The 16,771-nt window shown below is 34.4% G+C and overlaps 1 protein-coding gene across 1 annotated transcript in view; it reads left to right on the top strand.

Annotated features, from left to right (window-relative positions):
* Positions 1-16,771, top strand: part of Wdr7 (WD repeat domain 7) — a 322,806-nt gene that overhangs the window by 84,210 nt on the left and 221,825 nt on the right. Inside the window, 2 exon segments of the mRNA XM_047526338.1 lie at positions 11,585-12,354; positions 13,571-13,659. Coding sequence (XP_047382294.1) covers positions 11,585-12,354; positions 13,571-13,659 — 859 coding nt within the window.

Below are 16,771 nucleotides of genomic sequence, written 5' to 3' on the forward strand. Positions count from 1 at the left end.
TGAGTGCCCCTGAGTTCAATCCTGGTACCCATAAATAAATAAATAAGCAAATAAATAAGTAAATAAGTAAATAAATAAATAAAAAATATTGTCGATACAAATAAAAACCCCCAAAATGCGTGATAGCAGTTTATAAATTGAAAGCAAAAATAGCAGCATTGAAGTTCATTGGATTAGACAAAAGGGAATGAAGGGAAGGGGGATGGGAATAGGAAGGACAGTAGAATGAATTGGACATAACTTTCCTATGTTCATATATGAATACATGAACAGTGTAACTCCACATCATGTACAACCACAAGAATGGGAAGTTATCTCCATGTATGTAAAATATATCAAAATACACTCTACTGTCATGTATATCTAGAAAGAACAAATAGAAAAAAAAAAAAAAAAAGAGGGACTGGGGTTGTGGCTCAGTGGTAGAGCACTTGCCTGGCATGTGTAGGCACTGGGTTTGATCCTCAACACCACATAAAATAAATAAATAAAATAAAGGCATTGTGTCCATCTCCGACTTAAAAAAAAAAAAAAAACAGAATAGTAGCATTTGAAAGCCAACACTTGAATGCACTGATATCAAAACACCGCATTTATGAGATATTCATATGTTCATGTGCAATAAAATTTTTTGTACCATTACTGTGCATTTCAAATAGCATGACATCTAGTTAGAATACTGTCTCCAGAAAACTAGTCATATGCTAATTTACAATTATAAATAGCAAAATACAAAAATAGTACCTCTAGCATAATTAGCAAATGTAACCTTAGCAACTCACTTTGTTACTGACTGATTCTGTGACTAACAGTGCATCATTTGCCCTCCTACTTAAACTCCTTTTATAAGCAGCTCCCCTGACCACCAAGGGCTACAAACCTGAAGTTGAAAATCACTGTACTATATGAATGGTGGAATTTTCTAGAATGATGAATGGCTGAGAAGACTTTGAGCCATTGGTATTGCAGACCCTAAAATTAAGCTTGGAGGGAAAAACATTAGTCAGTTATCCCAGGGAGGTGCTTTATTGAAGTGTTTGAGTAGAGGTAGTATAATTCGTAAGTAGTGGTTGTGTTTAAAATTCTATATGGTGCCCTCAGTAGGTTGGAATAGGCAAAATATTCAAAGATCTTTCCACTAATATCTCCACTCATTTGTCTCTTCTTATTTTGTGTAAAAATATCTATCATTCTTAATCATATTCACACTTTGGTCACAATCATACCTGGCAGCAGTCTTGGTGATAGTGATATTATCTCAGGCAGGAGGATGGGTAGAAAGGAGGAGGAAGGAAAAAGAAAGGAAAAGACAAAAGGAGGGGATTTGTCTACATAAATCAGGATTTTAGTTTTTTTACAGTGAGACAACTTGGTTCTCTGGTCTCACAAATTTTAGTGAATGTAGCACTTGCTGTTTGGTGCTTCTAGAACGCCCTGTTCCCCTTCTTCACCTGCCTGATTATCTCATGAACCTGATTTTATGACCATTGTACCTACGAATAAAGCCAAGTCAGGCAGAGTTGATGGATCTTTCTCTCTGATCCTCTGGCACTTGGTTTATGTTTCTGTCCTAGTGTTTATTCTATTGTCCAATAAACGTAAGTGAGTCGATGTGTGTTTTCATGTCTGTTTCTCTATGTCAGGTTTTCCAACCTCAACACTATTAACATTTTGGGATGGGTAATTCATTTTTGTGGGGACCGTCCTGTGCACTATAGGATTTTTAGCAGCATCCCTAGTCTCTACCCACTAGATACTATTAGTATCCCCTCCCAGTTGTGATTAACCAAGATACCGCCAGACATTGCCAAATGTCCCTGGAGGGTGTGAGAGAGAATCGCCCTGGCAAGAACCCTTGTTCTGTATCACACTAAGAGCTTCTCAAAGGACTGTGGGATTCCTCCTGGTATTTCCAGTTCTCAGCACAAGCATGCATTGACTCTCTATATGACCCAGCATTTGAGGACTTACTAATGTGGAGTGCATCACCCTTTCTTTTCCCACCTTTTCCTTCTCAAATCTCTGCAGAACTCAGCCTGAGAGCTTCTTGATAAAACATGTGGGAAATGTGAGGCAGACATAGGGGGAACCTGACTTCTCCCATATTGTTACCATTGACTTGCTGTGTTACCCTGAGTGAGTGATATACCTTTTAGTTTTAATTTGTTTTGTAGCTTTAAAATTGGGATATTTGTGTTGTAATGAAGTAAAACAGGATAAGATGTTTGAAAACATTTATCAAAATAGGTGTTCAACACACACTACTTTAATACTCCTGATTGTTTGATTGAGTCATGCATTTGTTCCACACAGATTGAGTGCTTGCTGTAAGGTAGGCCCCAAGCTAGAACCAGCTGGAGAGTGCATTAATCACATCCACACCCAGCAGGCCCTGGCACTGAGAAATTCCTGCTCTGTGTGGGAGACAAGTGTGCAATTCATCCTGGTGAACCTTAGACTACTTAAGGTGTGAAATACATGCGAGAGGACCATGAGGAAATGAACTAACCTCAAGAGTTGTTGGGAAGGCCTTTCTGAAGAGACAAGGCTTGACAGCCGGAGGAAAAGTGGAGAAGAACGTTGTATTAGTCAGGGTTCTCTAGAGGAACAGAATCATCAGGAAGTATGATTGTAAAAGGGGGATTTATTAGATTGACTAAAGAGACCAGAAGCTGGATAGTCCACAGTGACTCTCTGCAGGCTGGAGAGCTGGAGCAGCCAGTTGCTGCTCAGTCCAAGATACTGAAGCCTCAGAACAAGAGGGATCAAGGGTTCTACCTTAGTCCGTGATGGAAGCTTCTGGAAACTCCCTGGTGACACTGGCAGAGTCCGCTTTGGAAGAGTGAAGGAGTGAAAGTCCCATGTCCTCAGGTGATTGCAGCAATTCATCTGTTCAAGATGAATCGAGCTTACATCTGCATCTGCTTCCTTGTTCTTCCAGCTTTCATTCCATCCAAGCCTCCATCCCTTTGGATGGATGGTTCTGCCCATGGTTAGGGAGGGTCTCCCTTTAAGTTTGCTGTCCCACATGCCAACCATTCCTAGACACACCCTCATTGACACACCCAGAAGCCTCTTAATCTTTGGCATCTCTTAATCCAGTCAAGTTGACAACTCGAATTAACCACTGCAAATGTCTTAGGCAAAGGTGGCACCAGGTGCAGATGTGGGTGGAGATGGTGAACAGGGGTACTGAGAATAGTGAGATGTGGGCAAGGGGCCAGTGAGACGAGAAGAGGGTTAAAAGGAGGTTAGAATCCTTGGAGTGTCAATATTTCTGAAGTTAGGGATTGTTCAACAGTGACCCAGGGCAGGTTAGAGCTGTATTTTTGTCTTCTTTTCATTTTATCATTTTAGTCTTAGACTTTCCAAGTGAGCTTCCCAGAATTGCACCTTGTTACCATTTACCAATTACTTTACAGATGTATTAAGGGTTTTGGCATACCCAGGAAAGTGTGTTATAATAGATCTTCGGAATTTTACCATTTCTTTCTTCTTTTCGTTTAGTTGGTTTTAAACTACTTTCATGTGGACTTTTAGCATATTCGAGATAAAATGAGCCAGGTTTTATTATCTCCCTCCTACCAGTGAAAAAATACTGCTTGTGTTATCTGTTAGCTATATGCAACACCCCTCTGAGGTAAGTAGCTTTTTTATTGGAAGATAGAGGAATTTGATGCTGGGGAAGTGAGCTGATACATATGAAAGTCTGTGGAGTAGAGAAGGGCTTCTAGTCTTGTTGCTTTAGTAACTTGGCTCTTTGGGAAGAATTGATAATCATTCTCTTCTATGCTAGTGTTTTGAAGACTCTTAATATATTAATCTTCTAATCTCAATATATTAATACCATCTGGATGTTATTCATGCATTATTATGCAGTAAGATATGGCCTGTAGAAATATCATTGAAAGATATTTTCTTTGAAAAAGGCATGATCCAAATGTTAATATATAATAAGTTATAATTTATTTTACTGAATAATTTATAAATAAATTTTAACATTAAAATCCTTTAATATGTTAAATATCTCTTTAGCTTCTCCTTATTTGATATTAATGAAGTGATATGGAAGGAAGTGAAAACATGAACCATATGACTATACTGTCATTCATATGTAATCATGAAATTGCATCCTATTCAAAAGCAAATATTCAAGATAAGTGGATAGTATATGATCTAATTTCAGTGTGAATGGATTCTCTGAAAAAGAACTCCCTTCGCTTTGTTACCTTCACCACTGGTGTTAAGTAACAGTAGTACAACAGCAGAGGGCACCAAATATCCACTTCAGTCTTACACATTTTCTAGATAATTCCTAGTTTTTATGTTTCCCTCTCCATTCTCTTCTCTCTTTCTCTTCCTTCCTCTCTACCTTTCTTCCATTTTCCCAAAACTTAAAATATTATTGAAACCATATTGTGAATACTTTTTAGGAGTTAGGGAGATTTTTCCTTAGCTAATTTATTAGAATATTTTAAAAGCACTTTAAGACATCAGTTTGTTTTTATTCAGTGTATCTTTTATGTTTATCACTGTGCATCAGAATTTCAGAGATTCTTCTAAAGTCTTTTCTACAAGAAAATACCGTATACAAAATCAAGGGGAAAATTATTGTTCTTTAAATTATTGTTCTTTTATTTTTCCTACCAAAATACCATTAAGTATTTTTTCTGCCATATGTAGAAATTTCTCCTGCCATATGTAGGAAATAAAAATGTTTAGAGTATGTATTGTAAATATGATAAATATATAATAATTCATTTTGCAAAATAGTATATTTATGATTTGTCCAATACAAATTTTCTTTTAATTCTATTTTAGGACTCATATTGACATTTGTAGAGGTGTGTGTGTGTGTGTGTGTGTGTGTGTGTTCTGGACATTTTTTAGCCAGTTCTTTGCATCCTTAATTTCTGGTTTCAAAGCAGATTCTGATTTTAAAAGAATATCAACACTCTGCTTTACACTTTAGCATCAAAATCAACTAATGTCTATAATGCCTGCTGGTATAAATCAACTCTATTTTTATATGGAAATCTGAACCATATGGTATCTTTATAGATTGAACTCAGTGCTTATTCAGGAAAAATAGTAAATTATTGTACAAGATTATTTAAAAGGATATTCTTAAAAACTGTGATACTAAAATATGAGTCAGAACTAAGTAAGCTTTGAAATCAGGACCATTGAAGTGAATGGTGAAAGAGTAAAATTATTGCCAGGGTAAATTTCTTTTAGTTATTGGATAAAGTGAAATGCACTTAAAATATTAGTTGTTTTTAAGACTTTTACAACATTATAATATTGGTTTTGGGGAGAAAGCTGTCAGGTGTTTCAGCAGACATGATTTAACCTGAATATATTCAAACTTATTATGGTGATAAATGTTATAACAATGATACATCAACATTTTTTCCTCTGCAGATTCAAAATTATTGCTTTTTCATTGCTGGGGGCTACAGCATCTGGCTTGTGTTTGCTTTGTGAGTCTACTAAAAAATATCCATGCTTGAATAAAGATTAATCCCATCATCATAGTACTGCTGTTTTCCTGGGGTTTTTCATTTGAGAAACAATTTTACTTTCTACCTTTAGTGTGATTGCCATAGGTTCAATTTTCAGTGATGAAGCCATACAGTACTGTTTTCCTATGTTGCATTTCTTCTGTATTTTAAGTCACAGTTCTTTTTTAAGATCTGAAATGACAAATCTCTATTTTCTTCATAAAGAAAATATGAAGTTATAATAGACTTGGTATTTATGATAAAAATGTCAAATATATCTTATGAGCTTTTTAAGTAGGTGTTAACATATGTATGTATTTTGCATTTATCATTGACTTTTATTAGCAATTTGAGAGCATTTCATTTGTGTATACCTTATATCTTATGATTTAACTTTCCTTGTTGGCACTTTAAGTTTTGAAACTATTTCCTTAATGAAAGAGGCTTTATTTTCTCCTAAGCATCTGAGAGATAATAGGTACTCCACAAATATTTGTTGAATTGAATTTAATCTCTCTCCACAATAAATTAAAGATGAATTTGAGAGCACACATTTCAGAGGTTCTTAATAAAGGTGACTGAGCAAACATTCCTGTTAAATATTTCCTGGATTGGATAAACTGTATTTGAAATTACTAAGAATATACAATGATTTGAAGGAATTTGTTCTAGTGGTATTTATCTATGATTAAGCTGAGACCCTTGGCATTTGATAGATTTTTTTTTTTCATTTACCTATAAGTAAACTTAACATAGCATGTTAGAATATAACATGTCAATGGTTAACTTTACTGGGTATCTGCATTTTGTTGTAATAAGACTTAGGTTAGTGAAGTCCATTGTAAGGTAATACAGGCCATGCAGGACTTGGTGATGTTGGAGACAGCTCATCTACTTTTTTCTCATGTTTTCCTTTGCTTTCAACTGTTTTGTTTGGGTTGTGTTTTTCTTTTTCTTACTCTTTCTGTGAGTTGCTGTTAGGTATAGTGTTTGCCACAATGACACAATCAGTAGCCCTGAGAGTGACAAGAGGACTCTCACACAATCACATGCAGATGTCATGGTACCAGATGTTAGATAATCCAGTTGTACAAGAGCATGACTGTCTGCTGGAGTATCTCCAGAAGGAGACAGAAACATGGGAAGATATGGGGGTGCTGAAAGGGGCACATGTATGGCTGACATCTCATGAGAGAACGTGAAATCTACCTTGTGTCCTCACTTTTCCCTTCGTTTTACTTTAAGCTGCTCTTCCTGCTTCACTAATCTCTTTACCAAACATGTTTGATGCTGCATTCTTTGCCACATCATCTCTATCTCTTTGCTAAAAAAAATTTGCAGATCTTTACTGGATCTGCTAGTATCTGTTAAAGCACTATGGAGTTCTTGTTTTATCTAGTTCTTCATATCTCATGCCAGGTCATCTACTTAATAGTGTTGTAAGATGGTATTTTATCTTTTGCAGTGGCAACCTACCCTAATATCTAGCATGGTGCCTGGATATACTGTTGTTGCAACAGCTTAGTTTGTAGTAGCTATCATTATTAACAATAATTTTACATATCAATAATATATTAGATATGATCACTTATTATACATAAATTATGTGTTATTCACTGACATTAATGTTGGTAGGTACAAAGCATTAAGCATAGCTTACAGGTTCAATGTTTGGAAAAACCAATATGAAGCACAGTCCTGTGAGAAAAGGTAAGCGTTCTTCCTTCCATCCCACAGTTTACATTCTCATCTCTACTGTACACTTTCATCTTCTCTCAACTAGATGGCTTCTGTTGCCAGTCTAGCTCCTTTTTGGTAATCATTGCTGGTGGAAAACTTTATTGCATCAAATCATCTGGAGTATTCATGAAACAGATTCTGGCAAGTTCTTAGACATATAGATTCAGGTCTGATTTCAGGCCCAGGAATCTGTATTTTTCAAACATTCCTGATGATTCTGAGAAAAGTTCTTTAGTGGTTCCTGGGCGTGCAAGATCAAGTTCAAAAGCCTTAATGTGACCCTGATGCTCCAGGGAACCATTCCTTGCATTCTTCATATTGGTCACCTGTAGGTTTCATCAATGTCTACCCTGTGATGTTTCCTACCTTTGTTCTTTTTCATATCCTGCTAACTTTCTGCCAGGAGTGTTCTTTCATACCCCTTCTATGAAGAGCTCCTGATCACTCCAGACGGAGTTGGTACTTTTTCCATTGTGTCTCTTTCTTGTGCCTTGTGATCCCTCTCTATTTATAGTACTATTCATACTACATTGTTATCACGTGTCATTCTCTGTTATTTGATTAAATCTGTTACTTAGGCTCCATGGCTAGAAAAGCCATTCTTTACTCCTCTTTGTATTCTCAGTGCCTTGTACAAATATAGGGCATAATAGGCATCGAGGTGAATGTAGAATGAGTGAATTAAATACAGGAATAAGATTAGAAAGTTGTGATTTGTTTACTTCATATTTGTTATTATGCAGTATAAATTTTTATCACATTTCTTAGGTTGTTTAACTGTAGTATAAAAATATTTAGGGCTGGGGTTGTGGTTCAGTGGTAGAGTACTTGCCTTGCAGGTGTGAGGCACTGGGTTGGATCCTTAGCACCACATGAAAAAATAAATAAATAAAATAAAGGCATTTCACTCATCTACAACTAAATATATTGAAAAAATATATTTAAGCCTGCTATGGTGGCACATACCTGTAATTCCAGCAGCTTGGGAGGCCGAGGCAGAAGGATCACAAGTTCAAAGCCAGCCTCAGCCACTTAATGAGATCATAAGCAACTTAGTGAGACTCTTGTCTCAAAATAGAAAATAGAAAGGGCTGGGGATATGGCCCAGTGTTAAACACCTCTAGGTTCAATCATCACAGTACCAAAAAAAAAAAAAAAAAAAAAAAAAATTATTCCACTCTTTTTAAACATCAATTCAGAAAAATTTGTACAAAGATGGTAGTGATAAGATCTGCTTGAAGAATTCTATAAGCAATTTTTGGAAAAGGAGCCGGTTGGGATACTTCTCAAAGAATGGGTTAAATTATGTATGACTTGAGTGACAGCAGGGAGACTGGGCACAGAGCATGGTCCTGGCATGAGCACACAACAAAGGTGCAAATGTTTGAAATTATATGGTTCTGGAATGGGCAAGTGATTTGGTTTGGCAGTATAAGTTGTAGGGATTGTGGTTAGAGATAAAATTAAAGAGGTAGGCAGCAATATAATTACGATGGTTATTTTGTGCTTTGCAAAGAATTCTGGATTTTATCCTTGAGTTACAAAATACTAGTTATGCCTCTGAAGGTGGAATAAACATAGTCAAATGGGAGAAAAATTGAGATAGAAGAAAGACCAGTTAAAGGGATTTGTTGTAATTTTATTCCGGAAGAGCTGACTAGCAATTTTAATAATTTTATACAATTTTTGTAATATTCTTTGTTCATTCTACTTGGTACTCAGATGAAGTTGTGCAAACTAGGTAAAATGAGGTTTGACCTGGTTTTTGAAGTGTTTTCATGGAGTACAGGAAGGTGTAATACCCAAAACAACTGTAATGCACATAGCAAAGACATGCAAGCATGTAACACGTAGTAGATATGAAATGCTAAGGGAGCTGGATGCATTTCGGGCTGACTTTCCTTAGGAGAATGCATCCCCCAACTTTATTGAGGTATAATTGAAAATAAATTCGTTCAAGGCATATAATGTGTTGATTTGACAGGCATACATATGGTAACTGAGAGTATTAGGATCTTGATGTAAGAGGAGGGATTGGAGTAGAATACCAGAAGAGTAATTGGGCAAAGATAAATAAAAGGATTTACATATGAGGGACCATCATTTTGGTGTGCAGCCTGTTGATTAGAGCTGGAAAAGTAGTCTATCAAATCATTGGATCTTGAATGTTGTGCATTTTATTCCAGAGCATTAATTTTTAGTTATGAAAAAATATGTATCATTCATAATTTAAAAATTAGAAATATAAACAGAATGTTCTATAATTACACTATAAGATATTACAATTAACATTTTTGTGTCCGTTTTCTTTCCAGTCTCTCTTGCTATACTCACATATATTTAAACACTAAATAAGTGAAATTGGAATTGTACTCTGACTGTGCATGCACATCCTATGTAATTTTACTTTACTTAAAATTGGAACACAGGCATTTTGTCATGTGGTTAACTATATCTAGAAAGCATGATTTGTAATGATTGCAACATTTATTCTATCATATGACTATGCTCAAATTATTTACCCATTTCCTTAATGTTACCTAGGTGGGTTCCAATTTTAAAAAATGGATGCCAAAATTGTGTGCTTCTTCACTGAACATCCTTGTTTATAAATCCATATCTGTATTTATGACTTAATATTTAGATTAAGATCCTGGAAATAAATATATTATATCAAACAATGTCAATCTCAAGGGTTCACAAGGTATTTTGTCAAATTAATGCTCCAAAAACCTGCATACCTGTAGTGCGTTGACTTAATTTTCACTATACAATTTTTAATGTTTCCTGTTAACAGATTTTATGAGTGATGTGGTTATTTTAACTGTAATTTCCTTGACAACTAGTTTGAGCAGGTTTTCCTTGTTTTTATTGACTGTTTCTTTTACTGTGAATTGTCTTTGACCTTTACAGTTTTTTTCCCTTTTTCCTTTTATTTGGGCATTAGTATTCTTCTTATTTACTTTTAAGAAATGTTTATATAGATTATAACTCTTCATCAGTATTATTTCTGGCATATTTTATTCCTGTTGCCTTTTAACATTTTTTTTTCTTTTGCAATAGAGTTTTAAATTTAAGCATGCCTACAACATTCTCATCTCAAGATTAGACATTCATCTGTATTTTGATTTAGTTTTCAGAATTTCTTATTATCTATTTCTCTTAATAACGTATGATACTGGAACGTTTTTTGGCAGAAGAGTGACATCATTAGATTTGTGCCTCAGAAGGAGATCTGTGGCTTTGTGGGGGTGGCCTTGGGGTTAGGCAAGATGAGTGCCAGTGCCGAGTGCCTTGAGGGGCAGACACCAGGGTCTGAATTTCTGTGGTGAAGGTGCAGTTGGAAGGAGGAGTGGTTCCCCTTGACTCAGGAGGTACAGAAGGCTTAGCGGGAGGGTGTAGGTGAGCACGTGTTAAATAAGAGGCCAACACTGTGGGCCATCCCAATACTAGCATTTGGAAATAGAGAACTGGAATTACATTCAGAGACCAGTCTGGCTGGAATTAGGGAGCAACTTCTCACAGGTGATATAGTTTTAGTCCTGGAGGAAGAATGAGCCAGCAGGTGGATGCCAAGGAGAGGGGTCAGAAGTAAACAGCTTGGCTTTCTGGAGGGCCATGGGTGGATATTTGGGGATGCTATAAGGTGGTTTTTATTCTTTCTCTTTATTTACATTGTCAGTCTCTCAGGAAGAACAGCATCATCAAAAACTGCAAAGATTAGGAAGGACTGGGACTGAGGAGTTGCCTCTGGATTACTGTACTACTTTGAGTAACTTTGGCTAAAAGGGACAGTAGAAGGAGAGAGAAATGAAAGGGGCATGGTCAGGATGACACTGTTTTTAGGATCTGGAAAAAAGAAAGAAAGAAAAGACTTGAATATGTTCTCTCTTGAGGGAAGGGAATCTGCAAACAGGGAAGGACTGAAGGCAAATTAGGAGAAGAAAGGTTTTGATGGTGCACAACTTCAAAGACTGGGAAGTCAGGATAAGTGGACTCAGGTGTAACAGTAGTTCATTAATAAAGACAATTTGCTTATAAGTTATTGAAACAAATTTTAATCTCTTCTATGAACAAAGAGACTCCTTGCATCAATAAGACCCTTTTTCTTTGATTTTAATTGATTGACAATTTTATGATTATTTCAGCATAAAGTTCTGATTGTATAAGCTCATTTCTTTTACATGTTGCTGCTGATTGACAAAGTTATTGTGTTTTTAATGAGATAGATCACTGAAAGTAGAGCTTAAGAAGCATTTTAATTCTGTTTATTGTTCATTAATGAATGGTAACATTAAACACTTTTAATTATAACCATTTTAAAAAAATATCTGTTGCAGGGGAATTTACCTAAATATTCTCATAACTCCCTGATGGTTCAAGCAATAAAGACAAACCTCACAGACCCGGACATACATGTGCTTTTCTTTGATGTGGAAGCGTTGATTATTCAACTCCTGACTGAAGAAGCCTCTAGGCCGAATACTGCGCTTATTTCCCCAGAGAATTTGCAAAAAGCATCTGGCAGTTCAGACAAAGGGGGCTCTTTTCTAACTGGAAAGCGAGCAGCGGTTCTCTTCCAACAAGTGAAAGAGACTATCAAAGAGAACATAAAGGAACACCTCCTTGATGACGAAGAAGAGGATGAAGAGATAATGAGGCAGAGAAGGGAAGAAAGTGACCCTGAGTACCGGGCCAGCAAATCTAAGCCGTTGACCCTATTGGAATATAACTTAACTATGGACACTGCAAAACTGTTCATGTCCTGCCTTCATGCCTGGGGTTTGAATGAAGTTCTGGATGAAGTTTGTCTTGATCGCCTTGGAATGCTGAAGCCACACTGTACAGTGTCGTTTGGCCTCTTATCAAGAGGAGGTCATATGTCCCTGATGCTGCCTGGATATAATCAGGCCACTTGTAAACTACCACATGGGAAAGCAGAAACAGGAAGGAAGTTGCCTGCAACTGAGGGAGTAGGAAAGGGAACTTACGGAGTGTCTCGAGCCGTCACCACCCAGCATCTCCTGTCTATCATATCTTTGGCAAATACTTTAATGAGTATGACCAATGCAACTTTTATTGGTGACCATATGAAGAAGGGTCCTACCAGGTGTGACCATGATAGCTTGATTTTATTCTTAAGTTTAAAAAAAAAAATCTGTTCTATTTTTGTCACTGTTACTTTTTTTGTTTCTAAACACACCATTACAGTGACATCTCAGTGTGTCCCCTTTAAATTTTAAAACACAAATCTCTAAAATGCCTAGTTTAAGACATCATAAAGTATATAATTTTGTATATACATAAGCAAACTTACTAACTACTAAAAGGGGGATTTAGAATGTGGGAGTTGATCATATAGATTAGCTCTTGAGTAAATATGATTTTAAAACTGTATATTAGTTTAAAATGCTTCTCAAATACATATTCAGTGAATGATATGTTTTCAGTGACTGGCTTCAGAATTTTTTTAAGTATAGTCAGAATTTTTCAAAAGGGAAAAAGAAAACAATTTTTTGAAAACTAGAGTACTGTATTAATGTTTCTAGAACACCTAGCTTGCATGCTATTTCCTATTTTCCCCAAGTTATGAAGATGACTTTTTATTATATTTTATTGAGTTGACCCCATATGAAGAATTTTTTTTAAACAAATAATTATATAGCACTTACTCTGTAACAGGTTTTGTTGAAAGTATTTTGGAAAAACTAACTCACTGGTGCTCTTAAGTCTATAAGGTAGATAGTTTTATCATCCTTTTATTATAGTTAAGAAAACAGACAAGTGAAGTAACTTTTAGAAGGTCACATAGGCATTCAGTGGTAGAGCTGGAATTTAGACAAGATGGTCTGCCCCTAGGGTCCAAGATTTTGTAATGCCTCATTGCCTTTTTTATATGTTAGGACTGAAGACTTTTAAAAAAAATCAATGTATTGTTCCATGAATTCATTTGGACCAGTGATAATGGGTTGTCTGAAATCTCAGCATGCTAATATTGAGGAAGGAGAATTAAGAATATTTACCTGTCAGTGGTAGTTCATTGGAATGTTCATAAGTATTTCTTGAACTAATAGTTTAAATTGTAGGTATAAAATTTTTACTTGCTACTTGCTTAATCATGTAATTATTTTATCATATTAAAACTTGAAATGGAAAATGTTAGTACATACCAAATTCGTAAAAGCCATCTTCTTGGAACAGTAAATTGAAAATGTTTTTGTTTCTTTGTAATTGATTTGAATCTAGAAAATTTAAAGTTTTAAGTAGTTCTAGAAATTTGAAAATGTGAAAGAATATATACATGTACTTTTTTCTTCTTTTTAAAGGCCACCTAGACCAAGCACCCCAGACCTTTCTAAGGCAAGGGGTTCCCCTCCAACTTCCAGTAATATTGTGCAAGGACAGATTAAACAAGGTAAAATTAAATCTTATTAAGTAATTGACATGACATTTCAGATGTAGAAACTGAGGAGACATAGCTAATGTATAATCATAACATTTTGTTTGTCTCAGATTGTTAAAAGAAAGAAAAGTTGTTATATTCCAGATGTAAATGTAGATAATTAAGATGTCAGTTAAAAATAAATCAGATTTATTTAGAAATTGATAAATGAGCATATTTCACATAATTTTATTATACTGTCTTTGGCCTAATTTGTATGCATTAGAGGCACCTTAACTTGACAACACTAGTGTTTTAATTGTGTGTATCTTGATTTTAAAAGTTATACCTATTTTTAAACTACATTTAGGAATATTTAAATCCATGGTTTTCAATATTATAATCTGCCACTTGCCAGTAGTTTATACATTGTGATTCACAAGTGGATATCCTTGTTAAATTATTCTTTTTATCTTTTTATTTAAAACACCGTATACCAACACTTTCATTTTAGCTTTGTCTTCCATTTGTATACATACAAAAAAGTACACAAAACAAATATACAGTTCAGTGATTTTAATAAGCTAAACACTCTTATAACTACGTCTTTGGACAAGGAATACAACATAACAAGAATTTGGAAGCATCTTACACCCTCCCTCCCAGTCATCATATCTTTCCCTCCCCAGGATACCTACAGGTCAAGCATCCCTAACCAAAAGTCTAAAAAATGCTCCAAAAATATGAAATTTTTTTTCATTCTTTTTTTTCAACTACTTCTTTGCTTTCTTTTATGTAACTATATCACCTAAGTTTAAATTCCTAAACTTTATAGTTTACTTCTGCCTGTCTTTGAGCTTTACATTAATTCAGTCATACAGTATGTATTCTTTTGTGTCTGGTGTTTTTTGTGAGATTTATCAGTGTTGCATTTGATGGTTCGTTTTCATGGCTGAGATTATCCTGTAGATTGAATAGATCACAAATTACTCATTTTTTCCTATTAAGAATGGTATTAGCTTTAACATTTTCTAAGATGCTCTTTATCAGATTGAGGAAGTTCCCATATATGCCTGATTCATTGAGATGTTTTTACTATTATGAATGGACATTAGACTTAGATGCTTTTTCTGCATCTATTAAAGTGATTATATGGTTTTCTCCTTTATTTTCTTCTTAAGACAAAGTATATTGACTTTTTTGTTTTAAAACAACTTCACAGTGCAGACAAGAGTTCATCATGATTAATTATTTCGTAGGTCATTATATACAATTTGCTAAAATTTTGTTAAGGTGTGTGTGTGTGTGTGTGTGTGTGTGTGTGTGTGTGTGAGAGATTTTGATGTATGATTTTCATTTTTGATAATGTCCAATTTTGATAACAGGTAATGTGGGCCTCACCAAATGAGTTAGGAGGGGATCCTTTTCTTGTGTTTTCTGAAAGAATTAGTGAAAGCTTACAGGCCTTGAGTTTTCTTTAGTTTTCTTTATGGGAAGATTTTTAAGTACAGATTAAAAATATTTAAATTTAAAATAAAATAGATTTAAAATATAAATATATATTCAGGTTTTCAAAACTTCTCCTTATGTGAACTTTGATAGATTGTGTCAAATTTATCCAGAAAAAATTGTAGGACTTGGAATTTTCTCTACTCTTTCATTTCTGATATTCATAATTTTTGTTTTTTCTCTCTTTTCCAAATCAGTCTGTCTGGTAGATTAATAGTTTTATAGTTCTTCTCAAAGAAACAATTTCTGGTTTCATTAATTTCTATCTATTAATTTTTTTCTACTTCATTGATTTTTGCTTTGATATTTTTTTATTTCATTATTTTCTCTTTTAATGTTTCTTGTATTAAAGGGGAAGGCATTTAATGGTATAATTTTCTCCCCAAGAGTTCATTGCTTTGGTGGTATCCCACACACTTTAATATGTTGTGCTTTTTCTTTTTGTGTGTTTCCTTTATCCATAGGTAATTGAGTAATGAGTTTTTAAATTTTCTAAACATTTGGTTATTTTCTAATTATCTCTCTGGTTTCTAATTTATAGTCAGATTATATTTTGCATTGTTTTAATCCTTTGGTATTTTTTGAATTTATTTAAAAAATAAAAAATACTTATATAATATGGTGTTTTGAAACAAATACACATTTTGGAATTGCTAAACAAGTTCATTAACATATCTAGTTCCTCATGTGTATCATTTCTTTTTCTAGTGAAAACCTTCATTTCTACTCTCTGAGCAGTTTTCAAGTATGCAATATGATTGTTACTAACTCTGATCACTGTATTTTGCAATATGAATCCTTTTGAATTTGTTGAGACTTGTTTTATGGCCCAAAATATGGTCTATATTGATAAATATACTGCATGCACTTTAGGAAGAACTGTATTCCACTGTCATTGGATGGTATTCCAAAAAGTCAGTGTGGCGGAATTGCTTGACAGTGTTCAAACTTAGTATACACTTGGTAGTTTTTCTGCCTGCATATTTTTTATCAACTAGATAAGATACTGACATCTTCAACTGTGAATTTGTTTATCCCTCCTTACATTTATATCAATTTTTTTGAAACTTCCTTATTAGGTGCACAAACCTTTGGAACAGTTATTTCTTTTTGACTCTTTTGTCCTTTAAAATGACCTTTCTCTTTGCTGTTATAATTTGCTGTGGAATTCTTTGCTGTGGAATCTGCTTTGTTGATAATTTAGTAGCCATTTTGATATTATTGACTTCTGTTATTCTTGCTTATTTTCTCCCATCCTTTGCTTTTTACCTGTTGGGTCTTTTTATTTAAGGTGGGTTTTCTGTAAGCAGTGTGTAGTTTGGTTTCGCTTTTTTTTTTTTTTTCAATCCTATCTGACATGCTTTTTAAATATTTAAACATTTATATTTAATATAATCATTGATAAAGTTAGATTTGGATATCATTCTGCTATTTATTTTTATCTTTGTCCCATTTGTTCTTTGTTCCTTCTTTTTGTTCTGTTGTCTTTTAGATTGATGAAATGTATTTTATTATTTCATTTTATCTTCTTTGTTAGCTTATAAGCTAATTATTTTATAATTTTACTGGTTATTTTAGAATTCATAGTCTACCTCTTTAACTTACCACAGCACACCCATCAGTGATATTACACTTA

The sequence above is a fragment of the Sciurus carolinensis genome, chromosome 15, assembly GCF_902686445.1.
Source record: "Sciurus carolinensis chromosome 15, mSciCar1.2, whole genome shotgun sequence".
In the NCBI taxonomy this organism is placed as follows: Eukaryota; Metazoa; Chordata; class Mammalia; order Rodentia; family Sciuridae; genus Sciurus; species Sciurus carolinensis.